This window comes from Ahaetulla prasina, chromosome 3 (assembly GCF_028640845.1).
Source record: "Ahaetulla prasina isolate Xishuangbanna chromosome 3, ASM2864084v1, whole genome shotgun sequence".
Classification (NCBI taxonomy): Eukaryota; Metazoa; Chordata; class Lepidosauria; order Squamata; family Colubridae; genus Ahaetulla; species Ahaetulla prasina.
In genome coordinates, this window is record NC_080541.1 from 8,931,260 (window position 1) to 8,951,661 (window position 20,402).

General features: G+C 40.1%; 1 protein-coding gene across 1 annotated transcript; it reads right to left on the reverse strand.

The window, feature by feature from the left end:
* Positions 1-7,074: 7,074 nt before the first annotated feature.
* On the reverse strand, positions 7,075-16,255 carry LOC131194803 (proto-oncogene Mas-like). Its single transcript, XM_058176255.1, has 4 exons — positions 16,103-16,255; positions 13,667-13,763; positions 10,977-11,043; positions 7,075-10,848 (listed from the first exon to the last, which is right to left on the reverse strand). The coding sequence occupies exons 2-4, from the start codon at positions 13,692-13,694 to the stop codon at positions 9,840-9,842; spliced, it is 1,104 nt and encodes a 367-aa protein (XP_058032238.1). The 5' UTR covers positions 13,695-13,763; positions 16,103-16,255; the 3' UTR covers positions 7,075-9,839.
* Between the last annotated feature and the right edge of the window lie 4,147 nt (positions 16,256-20,402).

A 20,402-nucleotide genomic window follows, 5' to 3' on the forward strand; every position in this document is an offset into this window, starting at 1 on the left:
GAAAACTTGACTGTTCTTCTGATTGTCAAAATGGCTGAAAAAAATTGCATTCTTGGACAATTCCAAATCATTATTGGTTTGCCATCAACCCATGAAGCAATAAAATACAGAGTATATACTATTAAAAGAAAGAAAACTTGACTGTTCTTCTGATTGTCAAAATGGCTGAAAGAAATTCCATTCTTGGACAATTCCAAATCATTATTGGCTTGCCATCAACCCATGAAGCAATAAAATGTATTTACAGTCCAAGTCCAAATGCAATCAAAAGATCAGGAATACATTACAAGAACCTTCAGGAAGACATTTTTAAAAATGAGGGAAAATCTTCAAAAAATGGGGCAGTTTTTCAGTTAATAACAATAACAGGAGAAAAGAATTTGTAAAAAGATATTCAGGTTTATTGGAGTCAGAGATGAGGAGACTGGTGTTAACCCAGTCTGGAAAAAAGTTGCTGGGAAATTGAGTTTAATGTCTATGGAGATTCTTAATCATTCAAATCATTATTGGCTTGCCATCAACCCATGAAGCAATAAAATGTATTTACAGTCCAAGTCCAAATGCAATCAAAAGATCAGGAATACATTACAAGAACCCTCAAGAAGACATTTTTAAAAAGGAGGGAAAATCTTCAAAAAATGGGGCAGTTTTTCAGTTAATAACAATAACAGGAGAAAAGAATTTGTAAAAACATATTCAGGTTTATTGGAGTCAGAGATGAGGAGACTGGTGTTAACCCAGTCTGGAAAAAAGTTGCTGGGAAATTGAGTTTAATGTCTATGGAGATTCTTAATCATTCAAATCATGGTTGTCCCAAAAGTCAACTGGACTTTCTTTATATTTTCTTTGAAAACATTCTGCTTCTTGTCCAGGAGCCTCTTCGGTTCTCAGTTAAAGTGAGTTTCATCAGACAATCCTGCGGAATTAAGTGATGCTCCCAAAGTCTTAGCCTGAACCCAAAATGGAGTATTTTGGAAATAACAAATTACCATAGCATAAGCTCTGCCTTTATTATAGCCATACCTGATAATGATAGGAGGAATCTCCTGAAGGAAGAAGAGGTCTTTTCCAGAATCTAAGGACGAGATCTTTTTCAGTGAATCCCGTTGGCCTTCACTTGATGCAAGTACAGTCAAAAAGGAGAATTGAGCTGGACCAAGCTGCAAACTTTCTCAGAAAACTTGTGCGATATTTTTCTCTGAATTCTGCATGTTTAAATGTTATCGCACACAATATGCAAAAGAAGTGGTTAAAGAGGCAATCATATTTTGAAAGAAGGGACAACCAAAAGGCACTTGTTAGAGAAGCAACCTATTCTGGACTTTGAATTCTTGAAGTCCAGGACCCTTAAAGGAAAGGAACATCTTATGGAAGCAATTGTATTAGGTGTGACAGCAATTCCTCTTTATCATTTATTAAGTTTATATGCTGCTCATATCACTGTTAAGGGGATTCTGAGTAGCTTGTTAAGCAAATGACTCCAGGAAACAGTGCAAGCTTCCGCCATTTTGCCTTGTCTGCAAATGTTGCTGTTTACTGTACATTTTTGACCAAATGCACTTTTTGTTCTGATTGGGTTTTTAACCAAAGAGTCAAAATCTAGAAGGACTTTTTTATGGCTGGAAGGAGAGGATTCCTGAAAGGAGCAACAGGTCTCCATGCCTTATGGCGAAGATAGTGGAGGGTCTCTTTCTATTTATTTACTTTTGAGATCCTTTTTTAAAAGTGTAGTGTCAGGAGCAAGGAACCAAGAATGACACAGACTACTCAGAGTAGATTCTTTATTGTTGTTCGCCCATAGCCAGGAATCTTGCCAGACTAAAGTGTACTCTGCATAACTATTAGACATACTCTATGAAAGGGAAAGTCCGCTCTGGATCTGTTCAAGAATCCAAGGCTGGTTTGCCTTTTAGCATCTTTGCAACGATCCTGTCCCCTCCAATGACCTGTTGTGACCTAGGCCCAAGTAGTTATTACCAGACACAATCAGTTCTAAACGAACATATTTTATTAGAACAGCTGAGAATTACTTCATTCTCAGCTTAGTCCAAATTAATTCCAAAACAAAGTCCTTCAGAAAAAGTCCTTCGGCCTTATCACCAACCTTTGTCCTCTTTGGTACCCTGCCAAAGGCTTTTCTTGGCAAAGCCGCACAAAGTTCAGAAACAAGAAACACCGACAAGAAACAATTGTAGCAACGTTGCTTTCCTACAAACAACCCAAGAACCGTTGCTGCTCTTTTAAGCCTTCTGGGAGGGGCTAATCATCTCCTGGCTTTACTCTCGTGTCATCCTTTTTGTTTCAGTTGCTCTTGCCTTCTGGCAGCTCTTCGCATGTGTGCACTAGGAACAGGCTCCTCCTGTTCCTCTGCCTCTCTGCTGGCCTTCCCCTGACTCCAGAACTGACCCATTGTCCTCCCCAGCCTGCTCACTGTCCGATTCCGCTGCCAGCTCTGCAGACTGCTGGTGGACCACAACACGACCATGCACATCCCACCATATGTAATGGATCCACAATAGAATTCCCGCATTTCCTTCCAAACATTTCTCATGAAACCTGAGAAGAAATGCTTTCAACATTTTGCCCAAAATGAAGAGGATTTCAATGAACTTCTCATGAGTGGAACCTAGAGGCCTTCCACTTACTTGGATAGTAGGGATTGAAAGGATAGGATAGGAATGATTTGACTCTCCCTGTAGAATCCCCTTCAAAAGATCTGCAGCCCCTCTGTCTTCTCACATTTGAATTCAATCCCAAAACATAGGTGGAGAGGAAACTAAACCTCTGGTCCTAATGACTGACCCAGACTGGATCCTTATATTTGTCTTCAGCCAGGAGAGGTAACACCTCTGGGTAAGAATGGGTTGGGTCAGCTTAGAACAATATAATTGGTATTTATCTCTCCAGCCACTAGATGGGGCTAGAGAGCAACAGCAGTATATAACGATCATATGTTGGGGCATATTTCTCCCTCAGGCCACTAGATGGGGCTAGAGAGTAGCAACAGTATATAAAGATGGTATGTTGGGGCATGACAGTGAAGTATGACCTCCAATTCCTGGAACTCAGGGAGTAAAGAGAAGAGCAGAGCAAAGACGCTCTATGAGGCTCCTTGCCAAACAACCAATTAACTCTTAATTGAACAGAGCTGGCTGCAGAGTTATTTAAGAGTCAGTACTGACTTCTTTTTCTGCAACGTTCCTATGTATTCCATTCATTAAAAAACCTGGAAATTTTGACTTTTGCACAAAGAGAAGAGAAGAGAAGAGAAGAGAAGAGAAGAGAAGAGAAGAGAAGAGAAGAGAAGAGAAGAGAAGAGATTTTTTTATTGGCCAAGTGTGATTGGGCACACAAGGAATTTGTCTATGGTCCATATGATCTCAGTGTACATAAGGGGAATAAAATACATTCATCAAGAGTAAAAAGATACAGCACTTAGTGATAGTCAATAAAGTATGATTTGATCGCTTACTAATAAGCTATCAAATCGTACTAGGAGGTAAATAAAAACAATATAAATTGAAAGATACAAGCAACATGGTTATAGTCAGAAGTGGAAAGAGATAGGTACTAATGAGGACGAGAAGAAGAATACAGTCTTAGCAGTTATTTTGACAGTGTTGTGGAAATTAGTTGTTAAGCAGAGTGATGGCATTCGGTGGGTGGGGGGAACTGTCCTTGTGTCTAGTAGTTCTGGTGTGCGTCATTTTGAGGTTAGAAGTTGAAACAGTTTATGTCCAGGGTGTGAGAAAACTGGATTAGCTCTTAAAACTGGATTTTGAATTGTTTCGTCTGTGCTCCTGTTGAAAATGAAACTACCCAGGCAAGATTTCTTTCCAACTTATTTTATTGATTTACATTCCTTTCTTCATTTAGAGGAATGGAGACTGGGTGGGGTTATGATACTCACTCTCTCTGTCTCTCTCTCTTTTTCTGTCTCTGTCTCTCTCTCTCTGTCTCTGTCTCTCTCTGTCTCTCTTTCTCTCTCTCTGTCTCTCTTTCTTCCTCTCTGTGTCTCTCTCTCTGTGTCTCTCTCTCTGTGTGTGTGTGTCTCTCTCTCTATCTGTCTCTCTGTCTTCCTCTCTGTATCTATCTCTCTCTGTCTCTTTCTCTGCCTCTTTCTCTCTCTCTCTCTGTCTCTCTCTCCCTCTCTCTCTTTCTGTCTGTCTGTCTGTCTGTGTCTCTCTCCGCATCTGTCTCTCTTTCTCTCTCTCTGTGAGCGTATTCTTGGGAAGTACAGATTCCTCCCCGCTAATCTACAACGGAATGGAAGAGGGAGACTAAACAGATCTTTTATTAAATGGCAGAATAAACTTTGCGATCCGCATCCTCATTTTTATTTATTTATTTATTTATTTTCTTCTTCTTTTTTCCTACAGGGGGCATCGCAGTTTTGATTCCCCTTTTTCAAACCTATGAATAACGACGACTTACCGCGGCTGTCAAAGCGGTTCTCCGGCCGGCCGGAGTCACTCAAAACCTTCCTTTCAAGGTACGGGATGCGAAACCTTGCGGGCAGGAGAAAGGGTGGGATCCCGGTAGGCGTGCAAATGACGCAGCCGTGCAAGCTGACACTATTGTGACCAAAAGGAGGCTGGGATGATTTGGCTGCCCTTATAAAGCAGCCCCGGTTCCTTCCTTCGTCCCTTTCGGAGCGGAGCTTTCTCGGATGCAGCTTTTGGGCGACCGTCGCGGGCGGAGCAGGGAAATCTGGACAGCCGCGTTGGGAAGATGCTTCGGAAGCGGCGCTTTCGGGCTGGCAAAACGGACAGCGCTCCCGGAGGGGGCTTGGAAGACCCCGTCGCCCTTCTGGACGAGAGATTTGGACTCAGCTAACCGGATTGAAGCCAGAGGTGGAGGGGAAAACAAATGATCTGTGGATTATTAACAGCAACAGCCGTTTATGTCTATGGAGATTCTCAGTCATCCAGGTCGCGATTGTCCCAAAAGTGCTTTTTCAAGAGGCAAATGGACTTTTTCCCCCTCTCTTTGAAAAAAGCACCTTTGGGAGCAACGGCCATCATCATAAAACCATCATCCTGGGATCGCTCTTGTGGGAGGAAAGGAATATAAACGACATCCGAAAAGCCTGGCTGAATTTTCCCACCGCAGAGGGCGGATATCGGTAGCCGAAATAGATGTTTTTATTAAAAAAGGGGAATTTACGTTGCTGGTCTCTCTGTCTCTCTCTCTCCCTCTCTCCTTTCCTTTCCTTTCCTTTCCTTTCCTTTCCTTTCCTTTCCTTTCCTTTCCTTTCCTTTCCTTTTGCCCTTGGGGCGCGTTTGTATCTTCCAATAACTTTTTCGCCCGATTAAAGGAATTTCCTCCCTAGAGAAATTTACATTGGCATCGTTTAGGCATTCAGGTGAAGGTTTTAATATTTTCCTGGGGATTTTTTAAAAAAATGCTTTTGATGAGAGAGAAATGCAATCTCTCTCATCTCTCTCTATCCTTCCTTCTCTCTCTCTCTTATCTCCACCCCCTCTCTCATCTTCATCTCTCTCCCTCTTATCTCCACCTCTCTCTCTCTCTTATCTTCATCTCTCTCTCTCATCTCTTTCTCCCTCTCCCTCTCTTATCTCTTTCTCCCTCTCCTTCTCTCTCTTATCTCCATCTCAATTTTTATAGCTTCTTAATTTCTGCCAACAACATCATCTTTCTCTCTCTCATTTTTAGGAAGCTTATGTCAACTTACGTCAACTCCCTGACCTCTGGAGGTCAACTCCCTGACCTCCGGACCTTCAAACGGGAGCTTAAGACCTTTTTGTTCCATCGTGCGGGGCTGGCCTAACGTAATTTTAATGTGGGGGTTTTATTAGGGTTTTATGATAGTTTTAACTTATTTTGGCCAAATTAGAATCAGATTTTTAAAATGTTTTAATTTTTGTCTATGTTGTTTTATTCTGGCTGCAAACCGCCCTGAGTCCTTCGGGAGAAGGGCGGTATAGAAATTAATTAAATAAATAAATAAATAAATAAATAAATAAATAAGCTTCTTTTTTTAACGTTAAACATTAATTCAAACGAATATAAAGTAAGGAAGGAAAAAGAAAGAAAGCAGAGAGAGAGCAATAGGTGCAGGAACAGAAAAAAGTTCAAGAAATGCCTTCCAATATTCTATGCAGCAGTTATAAACACTATTACATTTTAAACTCTCTCTCCCCAAAATTATATCATAACTCTTTGGACATTTCTCCTCACTTTCTTAAACAGTTTACCGCTTAGTTAGTAAAACTGGTGTCATGCTGCAGATACCGTCTGCGATTTCTGTAAAATGATGTTCCTGGAGTCTTAAGAAAGTTGAGATTCCTCCTTGAATTTCAGATTATCTTTTTTAATTTTTATTTTGCATCCTACTGTTCTAAAATTTATAAGAGTTTAATTTCATCTCCAGTTTCTGTCAAACTTTAGGGCAGTCTTGGTTGGCGTCTTATCCTAACTGAAAGTAAGATTTTAGAGATGGAAAAACAAGTTTTTTTTTTAATTTGCATTTTTATCCTGCCCTTCTCTGAAGATTTAGGGCAGCTTACACTATGTTAAGCAACAGTCTTCATCCATTTGTATATTATATACAAAGTCAACTTATTGCCCCCAACAATCTGGGTCCTCATTTTACCTACCTTATAAAGGATGGAAGGCTGAGTCAACCTTGGGCCTGGTGGGACTTGAACCTGCAGTAATTGCAGGCAGCTGTGTTAATAAAAGACTGTCTTAGCAGTCTGAGCCACCAGAGGCCCTTGAAGTGACAAAAACTTCAAAATGCAGGATGCGGTAATCCAGATATAACCCTTGAAAAGGAGCATGTTAGTGGTCATTTTTCTCTGCTCTTCCTGGTTCAGTTCGAACACGTGTGACCAACATAGAATTGAGGACAGTGGAGTGGATATGACATGATTTCTTCATCTATCAATTTGAAACATAGAAGAGTAATTCCAAAAAAGTGGAAGATCACTCTTGGCAAACATAGAGGGAAAGTGGGAGCAATCCAGCATTAACATGAATTTTTGGGAAGATAGTTTTGGGAAATGTGCAGTGGCTATAAGCAAACACATAATTCCTACACAAAGCAGTGATTTATTATTAATTTATTTGCTAAATTTAAATCCTTCCTTTTGTTGAACATTCAGAGTGGATAACAACATATAAAATAGAAAGTATAACCCACAAGAATAGATGGTTACAATTTTAATTAAAGCAAAATTAAAATCAGTGTCACTAAAACTGAAATCCATTGTGCAGTATAATTAAATATGCATGACATATTAATGAAGCATATATATTGGATGGACGTCATGTGGATAGCAATAGCAATAGCACTTATATACCGCGTCACAGTGCTTTACTGCCCTCTCTAAGTGACTTATAGAGTCAACCTATTTGCCTGGCTCCTCATTTTACCCACCTCGGAAAGGTGGAAGGCTGAGTCAACCTTGAGCCTGGTGAGATTGGAACTGCCAAATTGCAGGCAGCCGGCAGACAGCAGAAGTAGCCTGCAGTACTGCACTCTAACCACTGCGCCACCTCAGCTCTTCAGAATCTTCACCATGCTAACTCAGCTTTTATGGACTATCCCTTCTAGACCTTTTTCTGCATATCAAAGACTCAAGGCTGACTTGCCTTTTGGCACCTCGAGGAAAAGACCTTCCCTTCTGAAATCATACCCCCAATTCCAGAACACAAATCAAATCAAATATTTCTTTTGGTTATGGACCAGATTAAAAAGGGTAGAATGCAAACAAAAGCTGAAAAAAAGTACATGAAAGTCAAAAAATATTTTGAAAAACTACTGTGTTTTCCCAAAAATAAGACCGGGTCTTTTATTAATTTTTGTTCCAAAAGGAGCTTATTAGGGCTTATTTTCTAATTAGGTCTTATTTTGGGGGAAATACGGTACCGAATGCACCCATCTGGCTGAGAATCTTGGGGGTAAGGCTTATATTAGAAGCATCCTGAAAAAATCATGCTAGGACTTATTTTCCAGTTGGGTCTTATTTTGGGGAAAACAGGGTACTATCTATGTCACCTATATATATATCTAGCTACCTACATCTCCAGCTTCATGTCCATGTTCATCTCTATCTATCTCTATCACTATTTCTATTTCTATCTCTAATCTATCTATCTCTACCAATCTTTCACTCTACCTCTACCTCTACCCCTAATCTATCTAGCTATCTAGCTATCTCCCTCACATATCTCTCTCTAGCTCTATATCTTATACCCTGTTTACCCTAAAATAAGACCTCCCCTTATAGTAAGCCCAATCGAGCTTTTGCATGCAAGCACTCATATAAGCCCCACCCTGAAAATAAGCCCTCCCTGAAAATATTTAAATGCATGTGCAGCCAGTCCCCACCATTTCCTCTGGTTAGGGTTAGGGAGACAGAGGTGGAAATGAGGTAAGATGGAAAGAGGTCCATTAGCCCCAAAATAATAAGACATCCCTGAAAATAAGGCCAAGCACTTATTTTGGGGTTCAAAAAATATAAGACAGGGTCTTATTTTCAGGGAAACATGGTATATATGTCTGTGTATACACACACACACACACACACACACACATACATACAGATGTATCTTGGTACTCATTGTTCATTGGTTCTGAGAGGCAGGATGAGTTCCAAACAAAATTTTCCCATCCCAATAATATAGTGAGTTAGAAGGCAGCCAACACCACGAGGTTCTAGTTTGTGTGTTGAGTACCAAAGAAACAATAAGTGCTGGGACAAAATGTTCATGTCAAAATGTGTTAAACCAAATTCCGTGAGTTTCAAAGAAGCTGAGTATCAGGGTGCCTCTTTCTCTTCCTCTCTCCCTCTCCCTTTATCACCTATTTATCTATCTATCTACCTATCTATCCATCCATCTATCATCTGTATACAGAAACACACATATACACACAATCCTTTAAAAACACCTCTATTCCAAAAGTAGCAATACAGAATTACAGAATAGAAACCCAGGTGAGATTTGTGTTCAAAGAAGAAAGCTCTACTCAGGTCTTCCTATTCCAGAACTTTGCCAGGTGAGGTTGGTGCCAGCTAAGAAATAAGGACTTGAAATATCTATAAAAGATTGCCTGGAAGGAATTCTTATATTGACAGAAGCTACATATCTTTAGTCAAGAAAAAAAAGCCACTAATTAATGAGTATTAATAATGGAATCTAATTTTAAAATATAATTGAATGTTATTCTGTCTGAAATTTTTCAGAATCAAAAATGCCATATTTTATTCCAAGAAACTTTATCTTGTACAGCACATTTCCCCCTTCTCTTTCATCTCCACTATATTTATATAAATTTGCATGTCACACAGAAAAATGCATAAAATAAATTACACATTTTAAAAATTTCATTCTGTAACACCTATTCTTAACACTACCTGTGTTTCTATGAAAGTAAGACCAGGTTTTATATTAATTTTTGTTCCAAAGGCCGCATTAGGGTTTATTTTCCAATTAGGTCTTATTATTGGGGAACTACAGTACTAAATGCACCCATCTTGCTGACAATCTTAACTGGGGTTTATTTTGGAGGTAGGGCTTATATTATGAGCCTCCTGAGAAGTCATGCTAGGGCTTATTTTCTGAATGGGTTTTATTTTTGGGGAAACAGGGTACTTATTATGAAAAAGGAACTATATCAGCTAAAACATTTCCTGTTAAACAAATTCTTTGGATTGAAAAATGAGGACTCAGCAACACTTCCTGTTTAGCTTTGTTTTTAAGAACTTTGCTCAGTAAAATTTACCACATCTATGTGTTCTTAAGGAAAGCACATGTGATATCCAAAATAACCTTGTACCTTAAAATATCGCATATGCAACATTTAGGTCTCTTCACAACTGGCTTTCATTCGTGATTTCCTGCTCTTCCATGCTTCCCTTCTCATCCTTGAAGACTCTTTGCAGAGCAACCTTGTAAGATGCTCTGGGCTGATCTTTTCCTCTCTTCTTTCTCCCCACTAAGAAATAAAGAAGAGGGTTGATGCTGCTGTTGAGAGTGGCACATCCTACCCCAATGATCCTAAGGAGGAGATTATAAGAAACAAAATATTCAATGACATAAAAGACATTCATTGGGAGAGAAAAAAGGAGGAAGAAGAGGAGAGCCAACAAGATGGTGGTGAGCAGTTTCCTTTGATTGAGTTGCATTTTAGATCTCATATTAATCCAGAGGGTCACAGTGGACACAACCATGAGAGGCGTACAAAGTAAACCATTCACAATCAGCTGGTAAAACAAAGGTGAACTTCCATAGGTTCTGATCTGGTGGAGAATGAAGTGCACCATAGAGAGCAGGAAGGAGAGGATCCAGATGAGGCTACAAACAAGTCTGGATAAATATGGAGGACGATGGCAGCGATGCCAGAGTGGGAAGAGGACAGCCACGCACCTGTCCAGGCTGATGGCTGTCAGCAGAAACTGGCTGGCAGAATAGGTGAAGAAAAAGAACTCAAAAAGTAAGAAGAAAAAGGCATTGATAACGTATGTTTGGTGATTCAGAGTAAACACTGACACAAATATAGCTGCAGTAATGAGGGATATGATGACCCCAAAATCAGCGATGGAGAGATTCAGGATGAAAGTGGTGAAAGGATTCCTCTTAATGGAAAAGGCCAAGAGATAAATCGTTGTTCCATTTCCCAGCAGGCCTAAAATGCAAATAAGGGCAATGAAGCCACTGAGAAGATTTTGTGTTAAATTATCAAACAGTTGATCATAAGGAGAAGAAAAAATTTCTGGTATTTTAGAAACATTTGGAACAATTCCGGTAGCATTGAAATTAAAGTCGACCACTTCAGAACCACTTTCAGGACTTAGAGGAATTTGAAATTCATTCTGTATCCTAATAGCACAAGGAAAGAAAAAGAGAATCAGTCCTTGTTACTGAAATGCATACGTACTGTAGATTAAAATATTCTTTATCCTTAATATTAAAAAGAGGCAGAATATTTTGTATCATAATATACTTACTCGTGTATTACGTGTATAGCAACATAGATCAAGTCCTCTGGTAGTCTACCTTGGATTGATACATTACCTAAGGAAGCAATTATAGTAAGTCATTATTTTGATCAATAACAGCCAACAGCAAAAATGCTCCTGTGCTTTAGAAACTTCATCCACACAGATTTCTTTCTTACTGAATGGGAGTCTGTGAAGGTATAAATAAAACGTTCTCCAGTAGGCATTTTTCCCTCTCGTTGCCCAGATGATCGTTAGCCCATATTCAGTCCTTGTGATCCTCTAAGCTGCCCCAGAATTATTTAACGTGACCATTAATTCAAAATATTTTTTAAATGTTCATTTTGAATAGGAAATTATTTTCCACACCCTTGCTTTTCCTTCATTTTCAGAAATGCTTTTAGCCTCTAATCATTTGTTTTCCTAATTAAAGAAGAACGAAGAGGTTGACTCCATCCCTTGTGTCCTTCCAAAGGAGAATTCGGGGACGATGTGGCTTGCAGGAAGCGACATGTGTCAGTGTGTTGATATTCTCCATTAGATTTAGTTTATGAATAATTCCATCGGAAGCCATTGAATATTTTACAAATTAATAGGTTAACAGAGTTGGAAGGGACCTTGTAGATCATCTAGTCTAACCCCCCCGCACACACACACATAAACAGAAGACCCTGCACTATTTCTGACAAATGGCAATCTAATCTCTTCTTGAAAGCTTCCAGTGATAAAATGCCAATACAGTCCCCAACCTCAGGAGAGAGTAGAAAACAGGAACTCATGGTTCGGTGATAGTTTCAATTTTGTAATAAGCTTACGAAGCTTATTTGAACCCTTGCAGTTTTCGTTATCAATAGTACCCACAAAGGAAAGGGTGTGTGTGTGTGTGTGTGTGTGTGTGTGTGTGTGTGTTTGTGTGTGTATATATATAGGTCTTTGGTTATTCGGGTTTTCTCCCGCGCAAAATTGGAAGTGTCTTGGCGACGTTTCGACGAAGTCTCATTCGTCATCTTCAGGCTTCAGCTTCGTGCTTCTGGGAGCAATGTGTGATTGCAGCTGTTTCTTCCTTTTTAACTGCTAGTGGGGGTTTGAACTGATTGGGTGGGAGCTTGGCTGTGCTCTGATTGGATGGGGGTTTTTTTTTGGTGCTCTGATTGGACAAAGCACAAAAAAGTAGATTACACCTTCATAATCTAGCCACACAGGAAAGAAAAACTTGACAACTTCCTCACACACCTCAATAGCCTACACCCCAAAATACAGTTCACCATGGAAACAGAAGTTAACAACCAACTTCCCTTCCTAGATGTCTTAGTCTACAAGAAACCCAATGGCTCCCTAGGACACACCATCTACCAGAAGAAAACACACACAAACCGCTATCTGCACGCACTCTCACACCACCACCCAACACAGATCAACTCCGTAGCCAAGACACTCATCTCTAGAACAAAACGCTTAGCTGATGAACAACACCTAAAAACCGAACTACACACTCTCACAAACGTACTAACATCCAATGGATTCCAGAGAAATAAGATTACCAAACTAATCCAAAAAGAACCCCCCACTAAAACCCAAGACAGAGAGCAAGAAAACGGCACAGCCCTCCTCCCATATATAAAAGGCACCACAGACAGAATCAGCAAGATCCTCCACAAACATAACGTCAAGACAGCATTCTGCAAAAACCAAAAAATATCCACCATCCTAAGAAACCCCAAAGACAAAATTGAGTTAGAAAATCAAGGAGTATATGAAATCCCATGCACCGCCTGCCCCACCACATACATTGGACAAACCAACAGAAGAATAAGTGCACACATTGAAGAACACAAGAACTCATTCAAAAAAGAGGAACCAACTTCTTCCCTGGTCCAACACTTTAAAGTCACAGGACATGATATTGACTTTAAAAAGACCAGAACTATCACCAAAACTGAACACTTTAACAACAGAATAATCAGAGAAGCCATTGAGATAGAAAAACGCCCACACAGCATGAACAAACGAGATGACACCTCCCGCCTACCAGCCATTTGGAAACCCACCCTTATTGACAAACGAGTCCCTAACACGAGGAATGACACCAGACCCACACTCACGAGGTCCACACAGGATGTCACCACCACACATCCACCCAGAAAGCAGACCCAAACCCACACTGATCAGGAAGCACGACCAAGGACCAGAAGCCAGACCGCAGCTGCAACATTAGCCATTTCAAACCCCTCCAATCCATACATACAGCAGACAGACACCCACTATGAAGATGTAGCACGACCACAAAGCCAAACAACAGCTATGCAGCTCACCAGCTCAAATCCCCCTGCAACACAGACTAAACTGAGCACAACCAAGCCCCCACCAACACAGGACACACCCCCATCCAATCAGAGCACAAAAAAACCCCCATCCAATCAGAGCACAGCCAAGCTCCCACCCAATCAGTTCAAACCCCCGCTAGCAGTTAAAAGGAAGAAACAGCTGCGATCACACATTGCTCCCAGAAGCATGAAGCTGAAGCCTGAAGATGATGAATGAGACTTCGTCGAAACGTCGCCAAGACACTTCCAATTTTACACGGGAGAAAACCCGAACAACCAAAGACCTATATACAAACACCCGTGAAAACCTCAGAAAACATATATATATATATATATATATATATGTATATATTATAGTTTTCTTGATGTTCCTACCTTTTGAGTCATTAAATTGCAGCTCCATTGTGCAAAAAGTGTTGTTTGCTTGCTTACAAAAGTTCACGTCCGTGGATAAGGTGGACCATCTGGGGCACTGTAGTTTAAAGGGAAATAAAATTATTAAAAGAAAGGAAACATGACTGTTTTTCTGATTGTCAAAATGGCTGAAAGAAATTGTATCCCTGGAGAATTCCAAGTTTTGTGAATGCACCCACTGAATGTTTTACAGCAGGCCTGTCAAACTGGTGGCTCATGGGATGGATGCCTCCTGTGTAGGCCACGCCCACATTTGCTCCGCAAAGACATAAAAAGTTGTGGAACATCACAATATGTCACCTGATGTGATCAGTTGTACGTCACAATACATCATGTGACACCTATATTTTACAGATCAATAGATTAACAAAATTGGAAGGGACCTTGTAGGCCAGCTAATCCAACCCCCCCACCCAAGCAGAAGACCCTACGCAGAAGTGAAATCCATTTTTTTTTACTACCGGTTCTGTGGGTGTGGCTTGGTGGGCGTGGTATGGCTTGGTGGGCATGGCTGGGGAAGGATACTGCAAAATCCCCATTCCCACACCACTCCAGGGGAAGGATACTGCAAAAGCCCCATTCCCACCCCACTCTGGGGCCAACCAGGGCTGGTATTTACCAAACGACTCAAAATTTCTGCTACCAGTTCTCCAGAACCTGTCAGAACCTCCTGGATTTCACCCCTGACCCTGCACCATTTCTGACAAATGGCAGTCCAATCTCTTCCTGGAAGCTTCCAGTGATAAAATGTCAATGCAATCCCCAACCTCAGCAGAGAGTGGAGAACACAAACTCATTATTTGGTGGAATAAGCTCACAAAGCATTATAAAAGGTTTTTGTTAAAAGTAGTACCCACAAAGGAAAGGACATTTTATATATAATATAATTTTCATGCTGTTCATACCTTCTGAGTAATTAGAACTGGACTAGAATTTTTAAATTTTAACTTTGGTTTTAACGGGTTTTTTATTATTTTTATTGCAATTTTTAATATTCGGCCTTATTTAATAAGTTTTTTTAAATTGGTGTTTTATTTTGTATTTATATGTATGTTTTTATTAGGCTATAAACCGCCCTGAGTCCCTCGGGAGATAGGGCGGTATAAAAATATGATTAAATAAATAAATAAATAAATAAATAGCTGCTCCGTTACACAAAAACTTCAAATCTGTAGATCAGGTACACCACCTGGGGCACTGTAGTTTAAGGAGAAATAGGATCATTAACAGAAAACAAACCTCTGATTGACAAAGTGGCTGAAAGGAATTGTGTTCTTGGGGAATATCCTTCCTGTCAAAGACTACTTCAGCTTCAATCGCAATAATGCAAGAGCACACAATAAATTTAAGCTTAATGTGAACCGTTCCAATCTTGATTGCAGAAAATATGACTTCTGTAACAGAGTTATTAATGCTTGGAACTCATTACCTGACTCCATAGTCTCTACTCAAAATCTCAAAACTTCAACCAAAAAATGTCTACTATTGACCTCACCCCATTCCTAAAAGGACTATAAGTGGCGTGCATAAGAGCACAAAAGTGCCTATCGTTCCTATCCTATTGTTTTCTTTCATTATATCAAATTAATATAGTTGTTGCATACTTTTGCTTATATATATGTTTTTCTGTTTATGATGTGTTGTTGCTTTATATCAATGTTTACGTATACTGTTGTGACAAAATAAAAAAATAAATAGAATAAAAAATAAAAAATCCAAAGTCATTGTTTGTTTGTGCAGCTTCTCCTACCTTTCAATCAAGCAATCAAATTCAGTTGCAGTTCAATAATAAAGGAATCAAAAGACGAGGAGCACAATTCCATAACCATAAAAACAGAATTTTAAAAAATAAGAAAATATGATCAGAAAGAGCAGTGAACAACTAACAGCATGAGATTAGAAAAAATAGCAATAGCACTTAGACATTTATACCGCCTCATAGTCTTTACAACCTTCTCTAGGCAATTTACAGAGTCAGCTTATTCTCTCCAACAATCTGGGTCTTCATTTTACCGACCTCAGAAGGATGAAAGGCTGAGTCAATCCTGAGTTGGTCAGGATCGAACTGCTGGCAGTGGGCAGAGTTAGTCTGTAATACTGCATTCTATTCCCTTCACCACAACGGCTCTTCAATAGATATTAAGATTTACCAAAGCTAGGGATGAGAAGACTGGTATCATACCATTGTGGGAAAAAAAAAATGCTGCTAAACTGAGTTCCATTATGGGCCAGAGGACCCTGCTGGATTAGTAGATCCCATACTAATTTATTATCTGCAAAATGTTCCCTTTTGAGACCAGGAGCCCATACTAGTGAGTCCTTTCCTGGTCTCAAAAAGGAACATCTTGCAGATAATAAACGATCTCAGCAGAAGCTCTGCTTTTACTGCAGACATACCTGGTGATGATAGGAAGAATCTCCAGATGGAACCAGCTGGTCTCCTTTGGAATCTAAGGATGAGATCTTTTCCTGATTAATCCGATTAATCCCGTTAGCTTACCCTTAATGCAGTTACAGTGAGAAAGAGGAATTAGGGTAGATCAAGCTGCCAACTTTCTCTGAAGAATAAAAAGAGTTTGTGTGACATTCTGTTCTGAATTTTGCAACTTCAGCTGTTATTGCTGATGGCATGCAAAAGTAGTAGTTAAAAATATGATGTCTTAAAGAAGAAGTAACCAAAAGTTGCTAGATAGAGATGCAGCGTAACCTGAACCTTAGCCTGCTTAGTAAAGCACCACAAAGCGGTATATAAGTCTAAGTGCTTTTGCTATTGCTAAATTGCTGCAGTCCAGGCCACTTAAAGGAGGAATATCTTATGGTAGCAATTGTTAACTGTGACAGCAATTTTCTTTTGTTATTTATGAAGTTTGTATGCTGCCTATATCACCCTTAAAGAAACTCTGAGCGGCTTGTTAAACAAATGACTCCAGGAAACAATGCAAACTTTCACCATTTTGCCCATTTAATCCCGGGTGCAAATGTTGCTGGTTAGTTTTTTATTTTATTTTTTATTTATTTTTGTTTACATTTATATCCCGCCCTTCTCCGAAGACTCAGGGCGGCTTACAATGTGCAAGGCAAGTGTACATTTTTAACCAAATGAGGTTTTTGTTCTGATTGGTTCAACCAAAGAAATAAAAACTTGAAGGACTTTTATTTTGTAGCTGATAGGAGAAAATTCCTAAAATGAATTCATTTTAGGAATTTCAGTTCAATGTTTTGAGCATTCAAAACATTTGCCAGACCCATTCTTGAATACAGCTCATCTGTCTGGAACCCATACCACATCTCTGACATTAATACAATTGAACGAGTCCAAAAATATTTTACAAGAAGAGTTCTCCGCTCCTCTGTAAACAACAAAATACCATATTCCACCAGACTTGAAATACTGGGATTAGAGAATTTAGAACTCCGTCGACTTCGACATGACCTATTTTTAACACACAGAATCATCTATTGCAATGTCCTTCCTGTTAAAGACTTCTTCAGCTTCAATAGCAATAATACAAGAGCAAACAATAGATTTAAACTTAATGTTAACCGCTTCAATCTTGATTGCAGAAAATATGACTTCAGTAACAGAGTTGTTAATGCTTGGAATGCACTACCTGACTCTGTGGTCTCCTCTCCAACTCCTAAAAGCTTTAACCAAAAATTGTCTACCATTGACCTCACCCCATTCCTAACAGGACTATAAGGGGCATGCATAAGTGCACAAAAGTGCCTACCATTCCTGTCCTATTGTTTCCTTTCAATATATGTTCCTGTATATAATGTTGTGACAAATAAATAAATAAATAAATAAATGAACAGTAGGTCCCCGTGACTTAATGGTGAAGATACTGGAAGATTTCTTTCTTTCTACTTACTTTTGACATCTTCTTAAAAACCTGTGGTGTCAGGAGCAACAAACCAAGAATGACATAAATATTTCATCAGAGGAGTTTCTTTATTGTTGCTCACCCATTGACAGGAATCTTGCCAGACTAGAGCACAATATGCATTAACTCTTAGATATACTCTGTGGAAGGGTTCAGGTGGGTTTATTCTGTCCCTCTTCCTTCATTCCAAGGATTCTTGGCCAATTTGCCTTTTGCTCCTCAGCAAAGCCCCCCTCCCTCATGCAATAATGCACATCCCACCACATGTGGTCAATCCATGTCAACTTTCCCTTATTCCATTGGCCCCGAGGCGCCAATGGAAGGGGTGTCGCAAGGGTCGGTTCTCTCGCCTCTTCTGTTCAACATCTATATGAAGCCGCTGGGCGAGATCATCCGTGGTTTTGGGGTGAGTTGTCATCTGTATGCTGATGATACTCAGCTGTACATCTCCACCCCTAACCACCCCAACGAGGCCGTCGAAGCGATGTCCCAGTGTCTGGAAGCTGTACGGATCTGGATGGGGAGAAACAGGCTCCGGCTCAATCCCTCCAAGACCGAGTGGCTGTGGATGCCGGTGGCCCGGTACAGTCAGCTGATTCCATCGCTGACTGTTGGGGGAGAGTCATTGGCCCCCACGGAGAGGGCTTGCAATCTGGGCGTCCTCCTGGATGCACGGCTGTCTTTAGAAGAACATATGACGGCCGTCGCCAGGGGAGCTTTTTATCAGGTTCGCCTGATACGCCAGTTGCGTCCCTTTCTAGACCAGGTTTCCCTTTGCATGGTCACTCATGCCCTTGTTACATCCTGCCTGGACTACCGCAATGCTCTCTACATGGGGCTCCCCTTGAAGGGTACCCGGAATGCAGCTATGCAGGTGATAGAGGGAGCACCTTGTGGCTCCCATGTGACACCCCACCTGCGCAGGCTGCACTGGCTTCCGGCGGTCTTCTGGGTCCAATTCAAGGTGATGGTTACCACCTTTAAAGCGCTCCATGGCTTAGGACCGGGTTACCTACGGGACCGCCTACTGCCACCAGTAGCCTCCCACCGACCTGTGCGCTCCCACAGAGAGGGCCTTCTCCGGGTACCGTCGGCCAAACAATGTCAGCTGGTGACCCCCAGGGGGAGGGCCTTCTCTGTGGGGGCTCCTGCCCTCTGGAATGAGCTACCTCCGGGGCTTCGTCAACACCCCGACCTCCGAACTTTTTGCCGTGAGGTGAAGACGCTCTTGTTCCAGTGTGCAGGGCTAGCTTAAACGTAGTTTTTACTTGGGGTTTTTAAATTGGGGTTTTTAAACAGGGTTTTTAATTGTATTCTAATTTTTAGGCCATACATTGAATTAGTTTTTTATATTGTTTTTAACTGATGTTATATGTATCTTTGTATTTTATTGGCTGTGAACTGCCCTGAGTCCTTCGGGAGAAGGGCGGTATACAAATTTAATAAATAATAATAATAATAATAATAATAATTCCATTAGGCATAATAGATAAAGTTTCAAATGCATGAAAGTGTAGGAGAAGAGAAGGCAAAACTGCAGGTGGCAGGTGGAGTTAAGTAAGTCATCAGCATACAATTGTTATGTTTTCATAAATAGCCCACATCCAACCCAGCTTGAATTCCGTTGATGTTTATCTGGCTCAACTTTAGGTGGCAAGATTCTTAGGTATGAGCTTTAGCAATCATTGCCTTAGACTGGATTCTGACTCTGAGGAAACTGCGCCAGATGAAACAGCAGAATTTCAACCCCAAAAGGTACCAAACGACGAATCACCAGAAGCTCTAAAATAGGCACTATCAGAAGAGCTTCAATCAGAAGATAGTGAAATATGGCATTCATTCATTCATTCATTTATTTATTTTTATTTATTTTATTTGTCACAACAGTATATATAAGCATACGCATGAAATAACTATACGATATATAAGCATAAATATAATCATAAGTATTTATTTATTTATTTATTTTATTTTGTCACAACAATATATGTAGGAATCATACAAAAGATTATATAGTATATAAACATATATGAGTAAATATAAGGAGGTATAAGCATATATATAGAAAGAAGAAAAGAAAAACAATAGGACAGGAACGGTAGGCACGTTTGTGAGTTTATGCACGCCCCTTATGGTCCTCTTAGGAATGGGGTGAGGTCAATAGTAGAAAGTTTTTGGATTAAACTTTTAGGATTGTGGGAAGAGACAACAGAGTCAGGTAAAGTATTCCAAGCACTGATGATTCTGTTACAGAAGTCATATTTTCTGCAATCTAGATTAAAGCAGTTGACATTAAGTTTAAATCTATTAGTTGCTCTAGTATTATTGCAATTAAAGCTGAAGTAGTCTTTAACAGGAAGGACATTACAGTAGATGATTCTGTGAGTTAAGCTTAGGTCTTGACGAAGGCGACGGAGTTCCAAGTTTTCTAAGCCTAGGATTTCGAGTCTGGTGGGATAGGGTATTCTATTGTTTTCAGAGGACTGGAGAACTCTTCTTGTAAAATATTTCTGGACACGTTCAATTGTATTGATGTCAGAGATGTGGTGAGGGTTCCAAACAGGCGAGCTGTATTCTAGAATTGGTCTAGCAAATGTTTTATATGCTCTGGTTAGTAGTGTGGTGTTTTTGGAAAAGAAGTTACGCAAAATTAGGTTTACAACTCTTAGAGCTTTTTTTGCTATGTAGTTGCAGTGGGCTTTGGCACTTAGATCATTTGACATGAAAACTCCAAGGTCTTTAACGGGATGGGGGTCATCTGTAAGGTAATGTCCATCTAGTATGTACTTAGTGTTTGGGTTCTTTTTTCCTAT